Below are 17,535 nucleotides of genomic sequence, written 5' to 3' on the forward strand. Positions count from 1 at the left end.
GGGGTGGCCAACAAGTTCGACACAAAGAGTCAAAATTTTAAACTGTGAGAGTCAGAGAGCCACACCAAAACAGACACTCACACAAAAGCATATAGTCTTAACAATAATATATTAAACACATTGCATTTTGCCATTTTGAGTGAAGGTCAAAATCCTGCAGTGGGGGCCGGGTGGTGGCGCAAGAGGTAAGGTGCCTGCCTTGCCTGCGCTAGCCTTGGACGGACCACAGTTCGATCCCCCGGCATCCCATATGGTCCCCCAAGCCAGGAGCAACTTCTGAGCGCATAGCCAGGAGTAACCCCTGAGCGTTACTGGGTGTGGCCCAAAAACCAAAAAAAAAAAAAAAAAAAAAATCCTGCAGTGATGGTGAGGGTGTGCTGCGTCCTCCACACTAAGAACTAACGGCAAGATGTGACCCAACATGTGCCACATGGGTTATTTCCCTCAGTTGTTTCCGAGGGATGGGAGACAGGAGGACGCAGCCTGGGGGCGGGACTGCGTGCTCAGAGATCGCTCAGAGATCTCTCCTCAGAAGCAGCAGAACAAAATCCAAACTTGGCAAAGAGCCACAGTATACAGAATAATGATAAGAGGCAAAGAGCTGCATTTATTTTGGCCGGGAGCTGCATGCGACTCGAGAGCCGGTGTTCGACACCTCTGAAATAGAGGGAGTACTCTTGGAAGAGCTCAGGGATTATATGGGGTGCTGGAGACTGAAACTGGGTTGGCCGAATGCAAGGCAAATTACCACCCTGTGCTACTTATTCAGCCTGATAATTTATTGTTGCTGTGGGTTTTGTTGTTTTTGTTTTGGTTTTGTTTTTTTGGGTCATACCCAGCTGCACTCAGGGGTCACTCCTGGCTCTGTGCTCAGAAATCGCTCCTGGCAGGCATGGGGGACCACATGGGATGCCGGGAATCGATCCAGGGTCTGTCCTGTGTTGGCTGTATGCAAGGCAAATGCCCTACCGCTGTGCTATCGTTCCGGCTCCTCTGTTGTTATATTTTATTTATTCTGGGAATTGAACCTACACATAGCCCCATATATGCAAAGCATATATGCTACTTCTGGGCTACCTTCCTAACCTCTCAGAGATGTAATTTAAACTTTTCCAGAAAAGTACCGTTTTTCTTTCTAAGAATTTGCTTATTAGTTCAAGGATACAGAATTAAGATTTAATGTTAGTACTTCCAATTTTATTTAATTTTGGGTTTTGGACCACACCTGACAGCCCCGATTTTATATCCATGTGCCTCTATTACTGCATCTTATTTGTTGACTTTACACTATAAATTATTTTTTGTTTTTGTTTTTGGGCCACATCTGATAGTGCTTAGGAACTGCTTTAGCTCAGTATTCCATGAGATTGTTCATGGAGATGCTCAGGAAAACCTGACCGGCAGTGTGTTCAATGAGTTCTCTCTCAAGCTCTTGCAAAAAAAAAAATTTTTTTTTTGGCCACACCCAGTGGCGGCACTCAGGGGTTACTCATGGCTCTGTGCTCAGAAATCATTCCAGGCAGGCTCGGGTCCATCTAGAATGCCAGGAATTGAACTTGGGTCCGTCCCTGGGTCAGCTACTTGCAAGGCAAATACCCTGACACTATGATATCACTCCAGCCCCCTCCTGTAAATTATTACTAGAAATTTTCTTGACTTTTTTTTGGTAATTCTTACCTAAGTTTAAAATTACCTTTGCAGATATAAACCTTCCAAAGTCGGCAGCAATTTGTTATACAGCAGCACTATTGAAGACAAGGACTGTTTCAGATAAGTAAGTAGCTAAGAAAAAGTAGTTAAGAAATTGCTTTCGGGGGCCGGAGAGATAGCTTGGAGGTAAGGCGTTTGCCTTTCATGCAGGAGGTCATTGGTTCAAATCCCGGCACCCCATATGGTCCCCCGTGCTTGCCAGGAGCAATTTCTGAGCCTGGAGCCAGGAATAACCCCTGAGCACTGCCGGGTGTGACCCAAAAACCAAAAAAAAAAAAAAAAAAAAAAAGAAATTGCTTTCAGGCCCGGCGAGATAGCACAGCGGTGTTTGCCTTGCAAGCAGCCGATCCAGGACCAAAGGTGGTTGGTTCGAATCCTGGTGTCCCATGTGGTCCCCATGCCTGCCAGGAGCTATTTCTGAGCAGACAGCCAGGAGTAACCCCTGAGCACCACCAGGTGTGGCCCTAAAACCAAAAAAAAAAGAAAAAAAAAGAAATTGCTTTCGGGGGGCCGATGAGGTGGCGCTAGAGGTAAGGTGTCTGCTGCAAGTGCTAGCCAAGGAAGGACCGCAGTTCAATCCCCCGGCATCCCATATGGTCCCCCCAAGCCAGGGGCAATTTCTGAGCGCTTAGCCAGGAGTAACCCCTGAGCATCAAACGGGTGTGGCCCGGAAAACAAAAACAAAAAAAAATATTTAGGAAGAATGCTAAAGTAAATATTATATTTTTCCTTTACTCACTTTCAACAATGCCCCTTTTTCTTCCTATTCTTTTAAATTACCCTGTACCTTTAGAACTCTGAATCTTTTTATTATATGTCATGGGAAGAACAAGATTTTTAAAGCCAATTAAATCTGAATACCAGCTATAGGAATTTGGACAAACTCATCAGTTTGGATCTATAAAATGAAACGCATATATTCAATTAGAATAGTAATGCCAGAGATTATTGTGTAAAGATTATACATAATAAATATCGAAAGAAGGGAAAGACTATGTATTACATAGTAACTGTGATGCTAATAATGATGTATGTAGTAAAAAAAATAGGTTTCATATTACCTGTTCTAAGATGGTAACCATTTTCTTTTAAATTAACTATGTTTTGATATGTTTGGAATAAAACATTCATATTCAACTTCCTCTTATGAGAGTTTTATAAGAATGTACTTTTAGTTCACGAGATTCTCTGGATAGCCTGTGTGGCATTATTTTATTATCACCTACCTACCTACCTACCTACCTACCTACCTACCTACCTACCTACCTACCTACCCACCTACCCACCTACCCACCCTAACCTACCTACCTACCTACCATCTATCTGTCTGTATCTATCTATCTATCTATATATCTATCTATCTATCTATCTATCTATCTATCTATCTATCTATCTATCTATCTATCTATCTATCTATCTTTTTATCTATCTATCTGTCTGTCTGTCTGTCTGTCTGTCTGTCTATCTATCTACTTTTAGTTCACGAGATTCTCTGGATAACCTGTGTGGCATTATTTTATTATCATTTCTTCCAAAATGTGCCTTCAGTGGGCTTGCCTGAAGGCTTTATCATCTATCTATCTATCTATCTATCTATCTATCTATCTATCTATCTATCTATCTATCTATCTATCTATCTATCTATCTATCTATCTATCTATCTATCATCGATCATCTATCGATCTATCTATCTATCTATCATCGATCTATCTATCTATCTATCTATCTATCTATCTATCTATCTATCTATCTATCTATCTATCTATCTATCTATCATCTTTAGGCACCATAATTACAAACATGTTTGCAGCTAGTTTTCATTTATAAAAAAGAACACCCCCCCAAAAAAAAAAAAAAAGAACACCCCCTTTACCAGTGTAACTTTCCCACCCCCAATGTCCCCAACTCCCTCCTCCCCTACCCCTTGCCTGTATTCAAGACAGGCATTCTATTTCTCTTTCACCATTGTCATGATAGGTGTTATTATAGTTATTTCTCTAACTGCATTCACCACTCTTTGTGGTAAGTGAAGGTTTTCTTTTTTTTTTTTTTTTTTGTGGTTTTTGGGTCACACCCGGCAGTGCTCAGGGGTTATTCCTGGCTCCAGGCTCAGAAATTGCTCCTGGCAGGCACGGTGGACCATATGGGGCTCCGGGATTTGAACCGATGACCTCCTGCATGAAAGGCAAACGCCTTACCTTCAAGCTATCTCTCCGGCCCCGAAGGTTTTCTTTACTAAATGTAATGTAATGATTTTATTTGACTTTGCTTTTGTTTTGTTTTGTTTTTGTTTTGTCCACACCATTGACGTTCAGGGGTAACTCCTGGCTATATGCTCAGAAATTGCTCCTGGCTTGGGGGGACCATATGGATGCTAGGGGATCGAACTGCGGTCAGTCCTAGGCTAGTGTTTGCTTACCTTACCTCTAAAACCACCGCTTCGGCCCCTTGACTTTGTCTTTGAACATTAACATTACCAGACACCTCTGGCTCAGGAGGTCATATTTGTTTTTTAAACTTTATTGATTGATTGATTGATTGGTTGTTGGGCCACACCCAGCAGTGCTCAGGAGTTACTCCTTCCTCACTCAGAAATCACCCTTGGCAAGCTTGGGGGACCATATGGGTGCTGGGAATTGAACCAGGTCCTTCCCGGGTCTGCCTCATGCAAGGCATATTCTAATATAACTACATAAATGTATGATGCATATTTATTTCTCCATATTTTTTGCTTTCTTATAGATTCTCTCCAGAAACAGCTTCTAGAAGAGGATTGAGCACAGCAGAAATTAATGCTGTGCAGGCCATTCATAGAGCTGTGGAGTTTAATCCTCATGTTCCAAAAGTAAGAAATTTTATGATGAAAAATACTTATTTTAGAGATAAAAATTAGGTCTCCAAATATTTAGATCAGAATTACTTTACATATTATATTCTATTTTGATGCTTATTATTTACCTTAAAGGGAAAAATTAAAAAGATGGAAATGCACTGTATGCACTATAAACTTCATGATTGCTGTTAGTTCTTACTAAGCTCACATTGGTTTTGGTTTAGTTTATTTTAGATTTTATTGCTTAGAAGATAACTTATTTGGTACTATTTTATATCTGATAAACAAATTTTCCTATTACTGTAAACTTTTATTATTTTATTTTATTTATGTTTTTTGGTTTTTGGGCCACAACCAGTGACACTCAGGGGTTACTCTTGGCTATGTGCTCAGAAATCGCTCCTGGCTGGGATGCCAGGGGAACGAACTGCAGTCCGTCTTAGGTTAGTGTATGCAAGGCAAATGCCCTACTGCTTGTGCCACCACTCAGGCCCCTAAAATTTTATTTTTATTTTTGAGGGTGAATGGTATTGGTCCACATCCAGTAATGCTCAGGGACTACTCCAACAACTTGCCAATAAGGTTACTACTAGAGTTCTTGAGTGACCATGTGGTTCTACATGTGAAGCTCGAGTACTAGCTCTTTGAACTGTCTTCCAAGGAACCACCATGACAATGAAAGTTGAAATTGGGGCCGCAGAGATAGCACAGCAGCATTTTCCTTGCAAGCAGCCGACCCAGGACCTAAGGTGGTTGGTTGGTTCAAATCTTGGCGTCCCATATGGTCCCCCGTGCCTGCCAGGAGCTATTTCTTTTTTTTTTTGTTTTTTTGTTTTTGTTTTTGGGTCACACCTGGTGGTACTCAGGGGTTACTCCTGGCTGTCTGCTCAGAAATAGCTCCTGGCAGGCACGGGGGACCATATGGGACACCGGGATTCGAACCAACCACCTTTGGTCCTGGATCGGCTGCCTGCAGGGCAAATGCCACTGTGCTATCTCTGGCGCCCCCCCCCCCAGCTATTTCTGAGCAGATAGCCAGGAGTAACCCCTGAGCGCTGCTGGGTGTGGCCCAAAAACCAACCCCCCCCCCCCAAAGAAAAAGTTGAAGTTATTCTGGACAAGAACTGGATGCTAAAAGGAGATAAAGTGATAAGCATGATAACCCTCAGTAACAATATTGCAAACTGCACTGTCTAAAAGGAAAAGAGAGAGTTTGAGAAAGAGACAGAGAGACAAAAACAGAGAGGGGAGGTTGGGGGAGGAAAAGTGTCTGCTACGGAGGTAGGCTGGTGTAGATGAAGCTGCTGATGGCGGATTCTGGATGAGTTTGTGACCAGGCAGCCTTGCGTGGGGCAGGACAGCAGAGGACAAGAGCATACAAATTTAAACCATCTGGGAACAACTTCAGGGAGATTACTCGCTTTATTTTACATGAGAGTGGGATACATATAGTTTGCTTTATTTAGTCAATTAGCTTGGGGGAAAGTAGGATGTGATCTCTGTGTGTTTAGGGGAAAACAGGGTGCTTTGTGTGTTAATGCTACATCTCCCCCCCCCCTTTTTTTTTTTTTTTTTTTTTGGTTTTTGGGCCACACCCGGCGGTGCTCAGGGGTTACTCCTGGCTGTCTGCTCAGAAATAGCTCCTGGCAGGCACGGGGGACCATATGGGACACGGGGATTCGAACCAACCACCTTTGGTCCTGGATCGGCTGCTTGCAAGGCAAACGCCGCTGTGCTATCTCTCCGGGCCCACATCTCCCCCATTTTACTTACAAAGGTGGCTTTACTGCTCAGGCCAACTGGAGGGTTTATTATCCCTCTCTGAGCCCAGAAGAGATAGCAGGGGATAGGATAGGAGGCAAACTGGGGACATTGTGGGGGGAAAAATGTGCACAGGTAAAGAGTTCTGTATATTGTATGACTGAAACCTAGTCATGAAAACGTTGTGTATATATTATGGTAACTCCATTTATTTATTTTATTTTTTATTTTTATTTTTTTTTTTGGTTTTTGGGCCACACCCGGCGGTGCTCAGGGGTTACTCCTGGCTGTCTGCTCAGAAATAGCTCCTGGCAGGCACGGGGGACCATATGGGACACCGGGATTCGAACCAACCACCTTTGGTCCTGGATGGGCCGCCCGCAAGGCAAACGCCGCTGTGCTATCTCTCCGGGCCCTAACTCCATTTATTTTAAAAAAGATTTTTTTTCTTTTTTGGTTTTTGGGTCACACCAGGTAGCGCTCAGGGGTTACTCCTGGCTCTATGCTTAGAAATTGCCCCTGGCAGGCACAGGGGACCATATGGGATGCCGGGATTCGAACCACTGAGCTTCTGCATGCAAGGCAAAACGGCTTACCTCATGCTATCTCTCCGGCCCCTTAAAAGTAATTGCACATGGATTCTGTTTTATTTATCTTAACTTTCTTTGGTGAAAGTTCAAAGTTAAGATGTCAGCAAGGGGACTTCTTCTGATAATTATGTTATGGGTGATTGTCCTTCCACTGTAACTTTACCTTATCCTCTTTCTTTGCATCTTTTGTTCTCATAATTCAAAATAAAAAAATTATAAAAAAAAAAAAAAGATTTTTTTTAACTTTTTTTTTTTTTGAGCCACACCCTGCGGTGCTCAGGGGTTACTCCTGGCTGCTATTTCTGAGCAGACAGCCAGGAGTAACCCCTGAGTACCGCTGGGTGTGCCCCCCCCCCAAAAAAAAAAAAAAAAAAAAAAGCTCCTGGCAGGCACAGGGGACCATATGGGACACCTGGATTCCAACTAACCATCTTTGGTCCTGGATCGGCTGCTTGCAAGGCCAACGCCGCTGTGCTATCTCTCCGGGCCCAAAAAAGATTTTTTTTAAGTTATGTATGCAGTTATCTAGATTTTAAACTAGGAGTGCATAGACAAAGATAAGATAGATTAAAATGATGAATTATAGGAAACATGTGGACATTCACAGAAAATCTGCTGAGTTGATATTGTGTACTCCCAGATGAAACTATACAATCTCATTTGCCCTTTTTTTTTTTTTTGGTGGGATGGTGAATACCCATACCCAGAGATACACAATGGTTACTCTTGGCTCTGCACTTAGGAATTACTCATAGAAGTGCTTGAGGGACCATATGGAATGTCAGGAATGAGCTCAGGTTGCCCTTGTGCAAGGCAAGCATCCTACCCACAGTTCTATTGCATAATTGACCCCCTTGTTTCTCTTTATGTGACATGCCTTGCACACTTAGAGATCAGTGGTCAATCTTTATATGTTATTATCAAGATAAATTTTTAGGTCTAAAAACAATGCCTCATGTCAGTAATTATAGAATATTTTTTTTAATAGTTGGAACTTTTTGTTCAAATTGTTAACAATAAAAAATATGGAACGCTTCATGAATTTGCATATCATCTTTGTGCAGGGGCCATGCTAATCTTCTCTGTATCGTTCCAATTTTAGTATATGTGCTGCCGAAGTGAGCACAATTATAGAATATTTAAGAATAGATGCCTTTACTATAAAATGCAATTATTACTATTGATTCTTATATTATGTTAGGGGAAATTGGAAAACAAGTAAGCATTAAAGAAATTAATCTCTAAAAGTTAGTTTCAGTGCTGGAGAGATAACAGTGCAGAGTTAAGGAAATTGCTTTGGATGCAGCTAATCCAGAACAGCCCCATTTCCACATATGGTCCCTTGAATGCTACCGGGAGTGATACCTGAGCATAGAGCCAGGAATAAATTATGAGTACTTTTGGGTGTGTAAGTATGTCCCTAAAATGAAAAGAATAAAAACAACAATAAATAGTCCCAGAAACTAAAAAAGTAAAAGTTGTAGAGTTAAGAAAATTACTGAGTTAGGGGCCAGAGAGATAGCACAGTGGTAGGGCATTTGCCTTGCATGCAGACGGATGGTGGTTCTAATCCTGGCATCCCATATGGTTCCCCAAGCCTGACAGGGGTAACTTCTGAGCACAGTGTAACCCCTGCTGGGTGTGACCCAAGAACCAAAAAAAAAAAAAAAAAAAGAAAATTACTGAGGTAAATGGTAGCTGGAAGAGGCAGGATCAGTGCTCCATAAGAAGAGCACAGCTGCTCCACTTTATTTTTAGGCCATGCACACTGCAAAGGTCACAGTGAGGAAAAAATACAGAATCCCTCCATACTTAGTGAATGAAGATGGTAGTTCTGAAGACCCATATATATTATATATATACTCTCTGATAAGGACTTAGAAAGGAAAAGTTGAGGATGTTTAAAGATCTTAAAAAACAACAACTGGTAATTCCTGGGGCCGGGTGGTGGCGCTAAAGGTGAGGTGCCTGCCTTGCCTGCGCTAGCCTTGGACGGACCGCGGTTCGATCCCCCAGCGTCCCATATGGTCCCCCAAGCCAGGAGCAACTTCTGAGCACATAGCCAGGAGTAACCCCTGAGCGTTACCGGGTGTGGCCCAAAAACCAAAAAAAAAAAACCAAAAAAAAAAAAAAACAACTGGGGCCAGAGAGATAGCATGCAGGTAGGGTGTTTGCCTTGCATGCAAAAGGACGGTAGTTTGAATCCTGGCATACCATATGGTCCCCTGAGCCTGCCAGGAGTGATTTCTGAGTGTAGAGCCAGAAGTAAAGCCTGAGTACAGCCATGTGCGACCCAAAACCAAAAAAAAAAGAACAACTACAACCATGGAATGGACATCCAACATAATGCAAGAGGATATGAGAGTAGAAATGAGAAAACTTCAAACAGAATTGATAGAACTGAAAAACTTGGTCAGTGAAATGAAAAACTCATTGTTACTCACCAGCAGGGTAACAGCTGTGGGACAGAATCAGTAAGCTGAAAAATGAGCTGCATAACACATCCATTCAACAGAATGGATCAGAAGAGAGCATTAAAATAAAAGAACATAAGGTAGAACAAAATCCTTAAAATAAGTGAACAACAGATGACGATAGACTATGCAGTAGACAAAAGCAGCAGGAACCCCAGCTTCAGCTGAGGTTGGTAGAAGCTCTGAGAAACAGAGGGATGAGTGCCCTCTCCCTCAAAGGACAGATTTGACCTGAGAGGTGATGCCACTCCTCCGCTAAGAGAACAGAGGCTTCTCCTGCCTAGGGACACAAAAGCAGAGGAGCTCGCTTCCCTGCACTTAATGCCCTAATTAATGGACACCAGCACAACACGTAGAAAATAACCAAACCGCCAAGGACACCATGGTAAAGCATTATTTCTGGATGGAGTTAGTTTCTTTTTGTTTTTTTTTTTTTTTTTTTAATTTTGCTCAACTCTACCAGTGCATTGTATATCTTAGATATTAACTCCTTATCTAAAGGGTATTGGGTATATAGTTTCTCACATTCTGTGGGTAGCTTTGTATCCTTATTGACAAATGATTTTATTTTATTTTATTTGGTTTTTGGGTCACACCCAGCAGCGCTCTGGGGTTACTCCTGGCTCTATGCTCAGAAGTCGCCCCTGGGGGCCGGGCGGTGGCGCTAAAGGTAAGGTGCCTGCCTTGCCTGCGCTAGCCTTGGACGGACCGCAGTTCGATCCCCGGCGTCCCATATGGTCCCCCAAGCCAGGAGCAACTTCTGAGCACATAGCCAGGAGTAACCCCTGAGCGTTACTGGGTGTGGCCCAAAAACCAAAAAAAAAAAAAAAAAAAAAAAAGAAGTCGCCCCTGGCAGGCACAGGGGACCATATGGGATGCCAGGATTCGAACCACCAACCTTCTGCAAGTAAGACAAACACCTTACCTCCACGCTATCTCTCCGGTCCTGACAAATGATTTTAAACAAAAATACTGATGCAATTCAGTGCTGCTGCAATCTCTAAATTAAAAAAAAAAATTGTTGAGACCATTGTGAATTACAAATCCTTTATAGTTGTATTTCAGGCAGTGAATTTGGGCCATTCCCACCATCAGAGTTGACCTCCCTCCTCCAGAGATATAAGCACGAATCCCATACAAATACCTCCACCCTTAACCCCTGGGCCTATCAGTGTAACAGGTCCATTCTGTGTTTAGCTTGTTATAGTTTGGGTTCTATAGTTTGATTCTATTGTCGTTAACTTTGGCTTTGGGTATTTAGTTCTGATCATTTTTTTTCCACCCAGTGCACCTGAGACCACTTGGCCCCTGGACCCCATCCACTTTTTTTTTTCTTTCCTCAGTTTGTAGAAAGACAGAAATATGAGATAAAACAAAGTGAATCGGGGCTGGAGAGAGAGCATGGAGGTAAGGCGTTTACCTTTCATGCAGAAGGTCATCGGTTCAAATCCCGGCGTCCCATATGGTCCCCCGTGCCTGCCAGGAGCAATTTCTGAGCACGGAGCCAGGAAAAACCTCTGAGCATTGCCGGTTGTGACCCAAAAACCACAAAACAAAACAAAAAACAAAGTGATTCATGTTCCAAGGTTCTATGAAAAAGGAAGTTGTTCCTAAGTAGAAGAGAATTGACACCCAATTTACAACATACTAGACACAGAGCGGACCACCTATACAAGCAGTCTGGGGGGTAAAAGAGGGGGATATGGGGTATATGCTGTGAACAGGGGTGGAGAGAGGACAATATTGGTGGTGGGAACGCCCCTGATTCAATATCACTATGTATCTAAAATATTACTGTGAAAGATTTGTAACCCACTTTGATCAATAAATAAATAAATAAATAAATAAATAAGAAATCAAATTAAAATGAAACAGTAAAAAAAAAAAAACCACCCAAACTAACAAAAATGGTTTAATTTCTGCAGCAAACACAAATTTAAGACTATGTTATCTGTAATTTAAAAAATTATTGTGCTGGGGCAATGGTACATCAGGTAGGGCACTTGCTTTTGACATGGCTGACCTAGGTTCAATCTCCAGCACCCTATATGGCTTCTTGAGCCCACCAAGAGTGATCCCTTAGTGAAAAATCAGGAATAAGCCCTAATCAGTGTTGTGTGTGTGCCCAAACTAAAGCATTACTCTATTTTGCTTTATAGTAAAACCACTGATTTATTTTTTAAATTCTTCTTGTACTTAAAAAAGTCTCTCCATACTATTGTACTGCAGATTGCACTGAGAGACTTTTTTAAGTACAAGAAGAATTTAAAAAATAAATCAGTGGTTGGGGCTGGAGCAGCAGTAGCACAGCAGGTAGGGCATTTGCCTTGCACATGGCCTACCTGGGTTCGATCCTGGCATCCCAATTCCTCGAGTCTGCCAATAGTAATTTCTGAGCACAGATCCTGGAATAACGCATGAGCACCACCAAAACACAAAAACAAACAAAATGGATGCATAGAAGGTAGACATCTGGGGCCAGAGCGATGGTGCAGTGGTAGGGGTTTACCTTGCACGTGGCTGACCTAGGATGGACCTTGGTTTGATCCCCTGGCGTTCCCCAAGCCAGGAGCAATTTCTGAGCACATAGCCAGGAGTAACCCCTGAGTGTCACCAGGTGTGGCCCCCCAAAAAAAACAAAACAAAACAAGGTAAACATCTATTTTTGTTGATTAGAAACTGGAACTTATATATTGTTTTAAGTTCCCTGCTACCAAAGAAGATTTTAACTACTAATATTTTAGCAAAATACCCAAGAGTGAGATGATGATCAGTTGAGCATCTGATTGGCATCGCAGGAGTAAAGGGAGAAAAGGGAACTTTTCAAAACTTCTCAAAACGAGAACTCAGGCAGGCCTTTTCCTTTCCATTTTTCTGGATCGTGGCTAAGAAAGAATCCTTACAAAATGCTGATCTCTTGAGGTATTATTCTGTAGAATTATATGAGGAATTTTTCTGTGACAGATGCCATCTCCTTATAATGTAAGATCTCTCCTTTCCGTTCGATCCCCAAGCTCTTAGATAGCATTATGTTTTCTTTTTTTTTTTTTTTTTTTTTTTGGTTTTTGGGCCACACCCGGTGATGCTCAGGGGTTACTCCTGGCTGTCTGCTCAGAAATAGCTCCTGGCAGGCACGGGGGACCATATGGGACACCGGGATTCGAACCAACCACCTTTGGTCCTGGATTGGCTGCTTGCAAGGCAAACACCGCTGTGCTATCTCTCCGGGCCCGCATTATGTTTTCTTTAGTTTATTCATAGAACGTTTCTGTTTACTCTGTACTTGGGAACTGTCTTTAGCCATTCTGCTAATACACTCCCCATGTGGACTCCGCATTCAACCTGCCTGTTCAGTCTCATAGAATGTGCACTGAGAAAACTAATTGCAGAGATAAATTGGCTCTTGGTGTGCATGACTGATCAAGAGCAAAGTGCCTAATTTCAGCTGCCTTCTGAGAGCTTTTGCTTTAACCTCTGCCTTTAAGAGGAAGATTATAAAGCATTATCATTACTTCAGGTCAGAATTATATTGCTTTTGGTCAAAAGCTGTTGTAAGATTTACAAAGTAATAGAAACAAAGTAATTTAAAGATAAATGATAAAGATCAAAGTAATCCAAAGTTAAATGAATTTGAGAGTAACATAGGTCTAATTTTAGACTCATGAAAGAAACCATCAGACCATATATCATGTTTTTTTTTAAACTATAGCTTACAAAATATATTAAATGTTTAACATTTTTAGTTATGAACAAGGAATCTGAGCAGTTATTTGGGTATAATTGTCTGTAGTTATATGCTAGTTAAGATGTCTCAAACAATTTTTTATTTATTCCATTTATAACAATAGGGTGGTTCAGAGATAATGTGAAGTGTTTCACAGCATATATTAGGTAATAGTCTTGACTTTTGTCTTTAACTATACCTTACTATTTATTGATAATTTCTAAATCTGTACCTCTATTTTATTCTGACTTTCTTCTTTATCTCTTGATATATATATAAAAGTTCTACAACTAAATACATACATATATATACATATATACATACATACACATATATATGTATTTAGTTGTGGAAGTAAATTTTTAAAAAAATTTTTATTTTGATCAAAGTGAATTACAGGGGCCTGGAGAGATAGCACAGGGGCGTTTGCCTTGCAAGCAGCCTATCCAGAACCAAAGGTGGTTGGTTCGAATCCCAGTGTCCCATATGGTCCCCTGTGCCTGCCAGGAGCTATTTCTGAGCAGACAGCCAGGAGTAAGCTCTGAGCACCACTGGGTGTGACCCAAAAACAAAACAAAACAAAACAAAAAAAAGTGAATTACAAATCTTTCACAGTAGTATTTAAGGCACATAGTGACAATGAATGAGGGGCATTCCCACCACCAATGTTGTCCTCCCCCACCTCTATCCCCAGCATGTATCCCACATCTTCGTAATGCTAGTGCAACTGTTTCCCCTTGTACAGCGTGTTATAGATTGGGTATCGATACTGTTGTTGTTGACTTTGGCTTTGGTATTCAAGTCTGGCCATTTTTTATTTCCACCAAATGTAGTTGTGGAACCTTTTATATCTATATCTTATTTTTTCTTCCTGTTTTTGAGTTTTGGGTTACACCTGGCATCGCTCAGGGGTTACTCCTGGATCTACGCTCAGAAATTGCTCCTGGCAGGCCTGGGGGACCATTTGGGATGCCGGAGATTGAACCTGGTTAGTCCTGGGTCGACTGTTTGCAAGGCAGATGTCCTACTGCTGTGCTATTGCTTTGGCCCCTGTTTATACTCTAAAGTCAAATTATAAATGACACTGCTAGTAGGTATAACATGTCAATAAAAGTTAAGCTATGACAAAAATGTTTTTCTTCATGATTAAATATGTTATTGGTATTCAAAAGGCTTTTTATGACATCAATTTGATCTTTTTTGTTTTTTGTTTTTTTGTTTTTGTTTTTGGGTCACACCCGGCGGTGCTCAGGGGTTACTCCTGGCTGTCTGCTCAGAAATAGCTCCTGGCAGGCACGGGGGACCATATGGGACACCGGGATTTGAACCAACCACCTTTGGTCCTAGATCGGCTGCTTGCAAGGCAAACACCACTGTGCTATCTTTCCGGGCCCCAATTTGATCTTTTTATACTATATTTTACTGATATCTTCACTTACCATTTTCTAAGAGACTACCAACTTAGATTTTAGTTTAAAGCTTCAGGGTTCTAAAACACGAAAATCAAGCAGAATTTTAACAGTAGGGATTTGATTTAAATATTAGTTTCTTCAGAAAATGAGATACTCTTTATGATAGAGATTTCACTGTGATTATTGCATTTTCTTCTTTGCTTCCTATTGAAGAAGCTCTCAGTGCACTTGCAAAGAGCACCCAAGGAGTCATGTTAGAGGTCAGCTATTTGAGTCCATTTTCCCACAACCGCCTGGTGCGAGTGATCTCTTACTGTGTTTTTTTTTTTTTAAATGGGCATGGATTAGAGAGGATTAGAAAGAATATTACCCTCTGAATATAAGTCCCAGGCACTAAGGGGAGAAAACCCAGCCAGGCATCAAAATGGGCTTTGCTTGACCAGGACACAACCTCTGCTGCATTCTTTTAAGAAACTGAATAGAAAATGTTAAATCCCCAAACTGGATTAGAAAATCACCTCATAGTTTGTGACATCTGATAAAATGAATTGATGAGCAGACCACATTCTTACACTTTGAGAAGAGAGCCAGGCATCAAGAGTGAGATTATTATTATTCTTTTCCTTTTTGCATTTCAAATTTTCTGTTTGGTATAAGAATGTCTAAAGATGGGCAGTCAGCTCAGCCAGTTTTAGAAAAGCACATTTCACACACACAAAAAGAAAAATCATTTGGATGAGTTCCTATGTATTGGTTAATAACCAAAAACATACAGTTTTAAGATGCTCCCACTTTTGCTTTTAAGATTCTTCTTGCCTGGAGCAGTTTTACCAACTCAACTCTTCAATTTATGTTGCTTATCATTAGTTTGTATAACAAAAGAACTTAGAATTTGAAAGGTGATGATGTATTTTTGAGATACCTCTTTTTTTTTTTTTTTTTTTTTTTTTGGTTTTTCGGCCACACCATTTGATGCTTAGGGGTTACTCCTGGCTAAGCGCTCAGAAATTGCCCCAGGCTTGGGGGAGACCATATGGGACGCCGGGGATCGAACTGTGGTTGTGATCTTTCCTTGGCTAGTGCTTGCAAGGCAGATTCCTTACCTCTAGCGCCACCTCGCAGGCCCCGAGATACCTCTTTTTTATAACAGAATTTTGATCTTATAAATTATACTTTTGTATCAGGTTATTTAGAAACTGAATTCTAGTAGCAGAAATAGACTCTCCTCAACTATTAGAAGCAAGTATTTAGCTGAGAAAATGTGATTATTAAAGGTTAGTTTTAAAGTAACATCTTTCAAGATGGTGTACCAATGGTTAATTTTGTATCTTCATGTAATTTGATTAATACAATTAGTTATACTACTTTTATTATAGATTAAGATTAGTGCAAGAATTGTCTCCAGTACTCACTGCTTCCTTAAACAAGTCTTTTTTTTTTGTTTTCGGGCCACACCTGGTGATGCTCAGGGGTTACTCCTACCTGTGCGCTCAGAAATCGCTCCTGGCTTAGAGGACCATATGGGATGCCGGGGATTGAACTGCTGTCGGTCCTAGGCTAGTGCACGCAGAGCAAACACCTCACCACTTGCACCACCGTTCCGGCTCCATGATTCCTTAAATAAGATTTAACTCACATACTCTTTATTTCAGTACCATATTCAAGTTGGTTCTACACTTTGACTATTGTCCTCTATTTCTTCTCTACATCTCTATCCCTCGCATTTGCTCATCTACATTCTACCCATCTCTATACGTTGAATCAAAATCAAGATTCATTTTTTTCAGCCCCTAAATCATAATTAAGGCATCCTAACGGGGCCGGCGAGGCGGCACTAGAGGTAAGGTGTCTGCCTGGCAAGCGCTAGCCAAGGAAGGACTGTGGTTTGATCCCCCGGCAATTTCTGAGCGTTTAGCCAGGAGTAACCCCTGAGCATCAAACGGGTGTGGCCGAAAAACCAAAAAAAAACAAAAACCTAACCATAGAACTATCATATGATCAAGCCATTCCATTCCTAGTTATATATCCAAAAGAGAAAAAAAAAGATTTTGCCCAAAATAAACCTCAAGCATAATTATTTATTGCAACACTATTCATAGTAACTAAAATGTTAAAAAAAAAGCAAACAACTGCTACCAAAAGAATAGATAACAAATACGGAATATTCACAAATGAAATATTAATCAGTCACAGAAAGAAATGACTTTATATAGGGCCAGAGAGATAGCATGGAGGTAAGGCGTTTGCTTTGCATGCAGAAGGATGGTGGTTCGAAAACCGGCATCCCATATAATCCCCTCCCCCCCTCCAGCCTGCCAGGAGCGATTTTTGAGTGTAGAGCCAGGAGGAACTCCTGAGCGCTGCCAGGTGTGACCCAAAACCCAAAACCCAAAAAAAAAAAAAAATCACTCCTGGTGAGGAATGTAGAAAACCTGTCTTGAGGAGCTGGAGAGATAGCGTGGAGGCAGGACGTTTGTCTTGCATGCAGAAAGACAGTGGTTTGAATCCCAGCATCCCATATTGTCCCCCAAGCCTGCAGGAGCGATTACTGATTGTAGAGCCAGGAGTGACCCCCAAAAAAACAAAAATGGGCTGAAGAGATAGCATGGAGGTAAGGCGTTTGCCTTTCATGCAGGAGGTTATCGGTTCGAATCCTGGCGCCCCATATGGTCCCCCATGCCTGCCAGGAGCAATTTCTGAACCTGGAGCCAGGAATACCCCTGAGCACTGCCAGGTGTGACCCAAAAACCATAAAAATAAAATAAATGACTTTATAATTATAAATTGGATATATCTTGGAAACATTATATTAAATGAAAGAAACGGTTGCAAAGAAACATACATATGGGGCTGGAAAGATGGTATATAAAGGTTAAAGCTCATTTGTGTCTTTCATGTGAAGAAAAGTTCAATCCCCGCCCCCCTGGATGGTCCCTTAGCATCACTGGATACAACCTTGAGAATCTCTGGGCATTGCCAGTGTGGCCCTGGAGAGTCCCTTGCCCGGTACCAGTTACTGACATGCCCTGGT

The 17,535-nt window shown here is 41.5% G+C and overlaps 1 protein-coding gene and 1 non-coding gene across 2 annotated transcripts in view; one reads left to right on the plus strand and one right to left on the minus strand.

The window, feature by feature from the left end:
* The window catches only part of ST7L (suppression of tumorigenicity 7 like), an 86,506-nt gene that overhangs the window by 56,804 nt on the left and 12,167 nt on the right, over positions 1 to 17,535 (plus strand). Inside the window, exons 10-11 of the mRNA XM_049765712.1 lie at positions 1,702 to 1,774; positions 4,453 to 4,555. Of these exons, the coding sequence (XP_049621669.1) occupies positions 1,702 to 1,774; positions 4,453 to 4,555 (176 nt within the window). The remainder of the gene's footprint in view (positions 1 to 1,701; positions 1,775 to 4,452; positions 4,556 to 17,535) is intronic.
* On the minus strand, positions 7,914 to 8,020 carry LOC125997647 (U6 spliceosomal RNA). Its single transcript, XR_007491687.1, has one exon. It is a non-coding gene; the product is annotated as a U6 spliceosomal RNA (small nuclear RNA).

This window comes from Suncus etruscus, chromosome 19 (genome assembly GCF_024139225.1).
Source record: "Suncus etruscus isolate mSunEtr1 chromosome 19, mSunEtr1.pri.cur, whole genome shotgun sequence".
Taxonomy (NCBI): Eukaryota; Metazoa; Chordata; class Mammalia; order Eulipotyphla; family Soricidae; genus Suncus; species Suncus etruscus.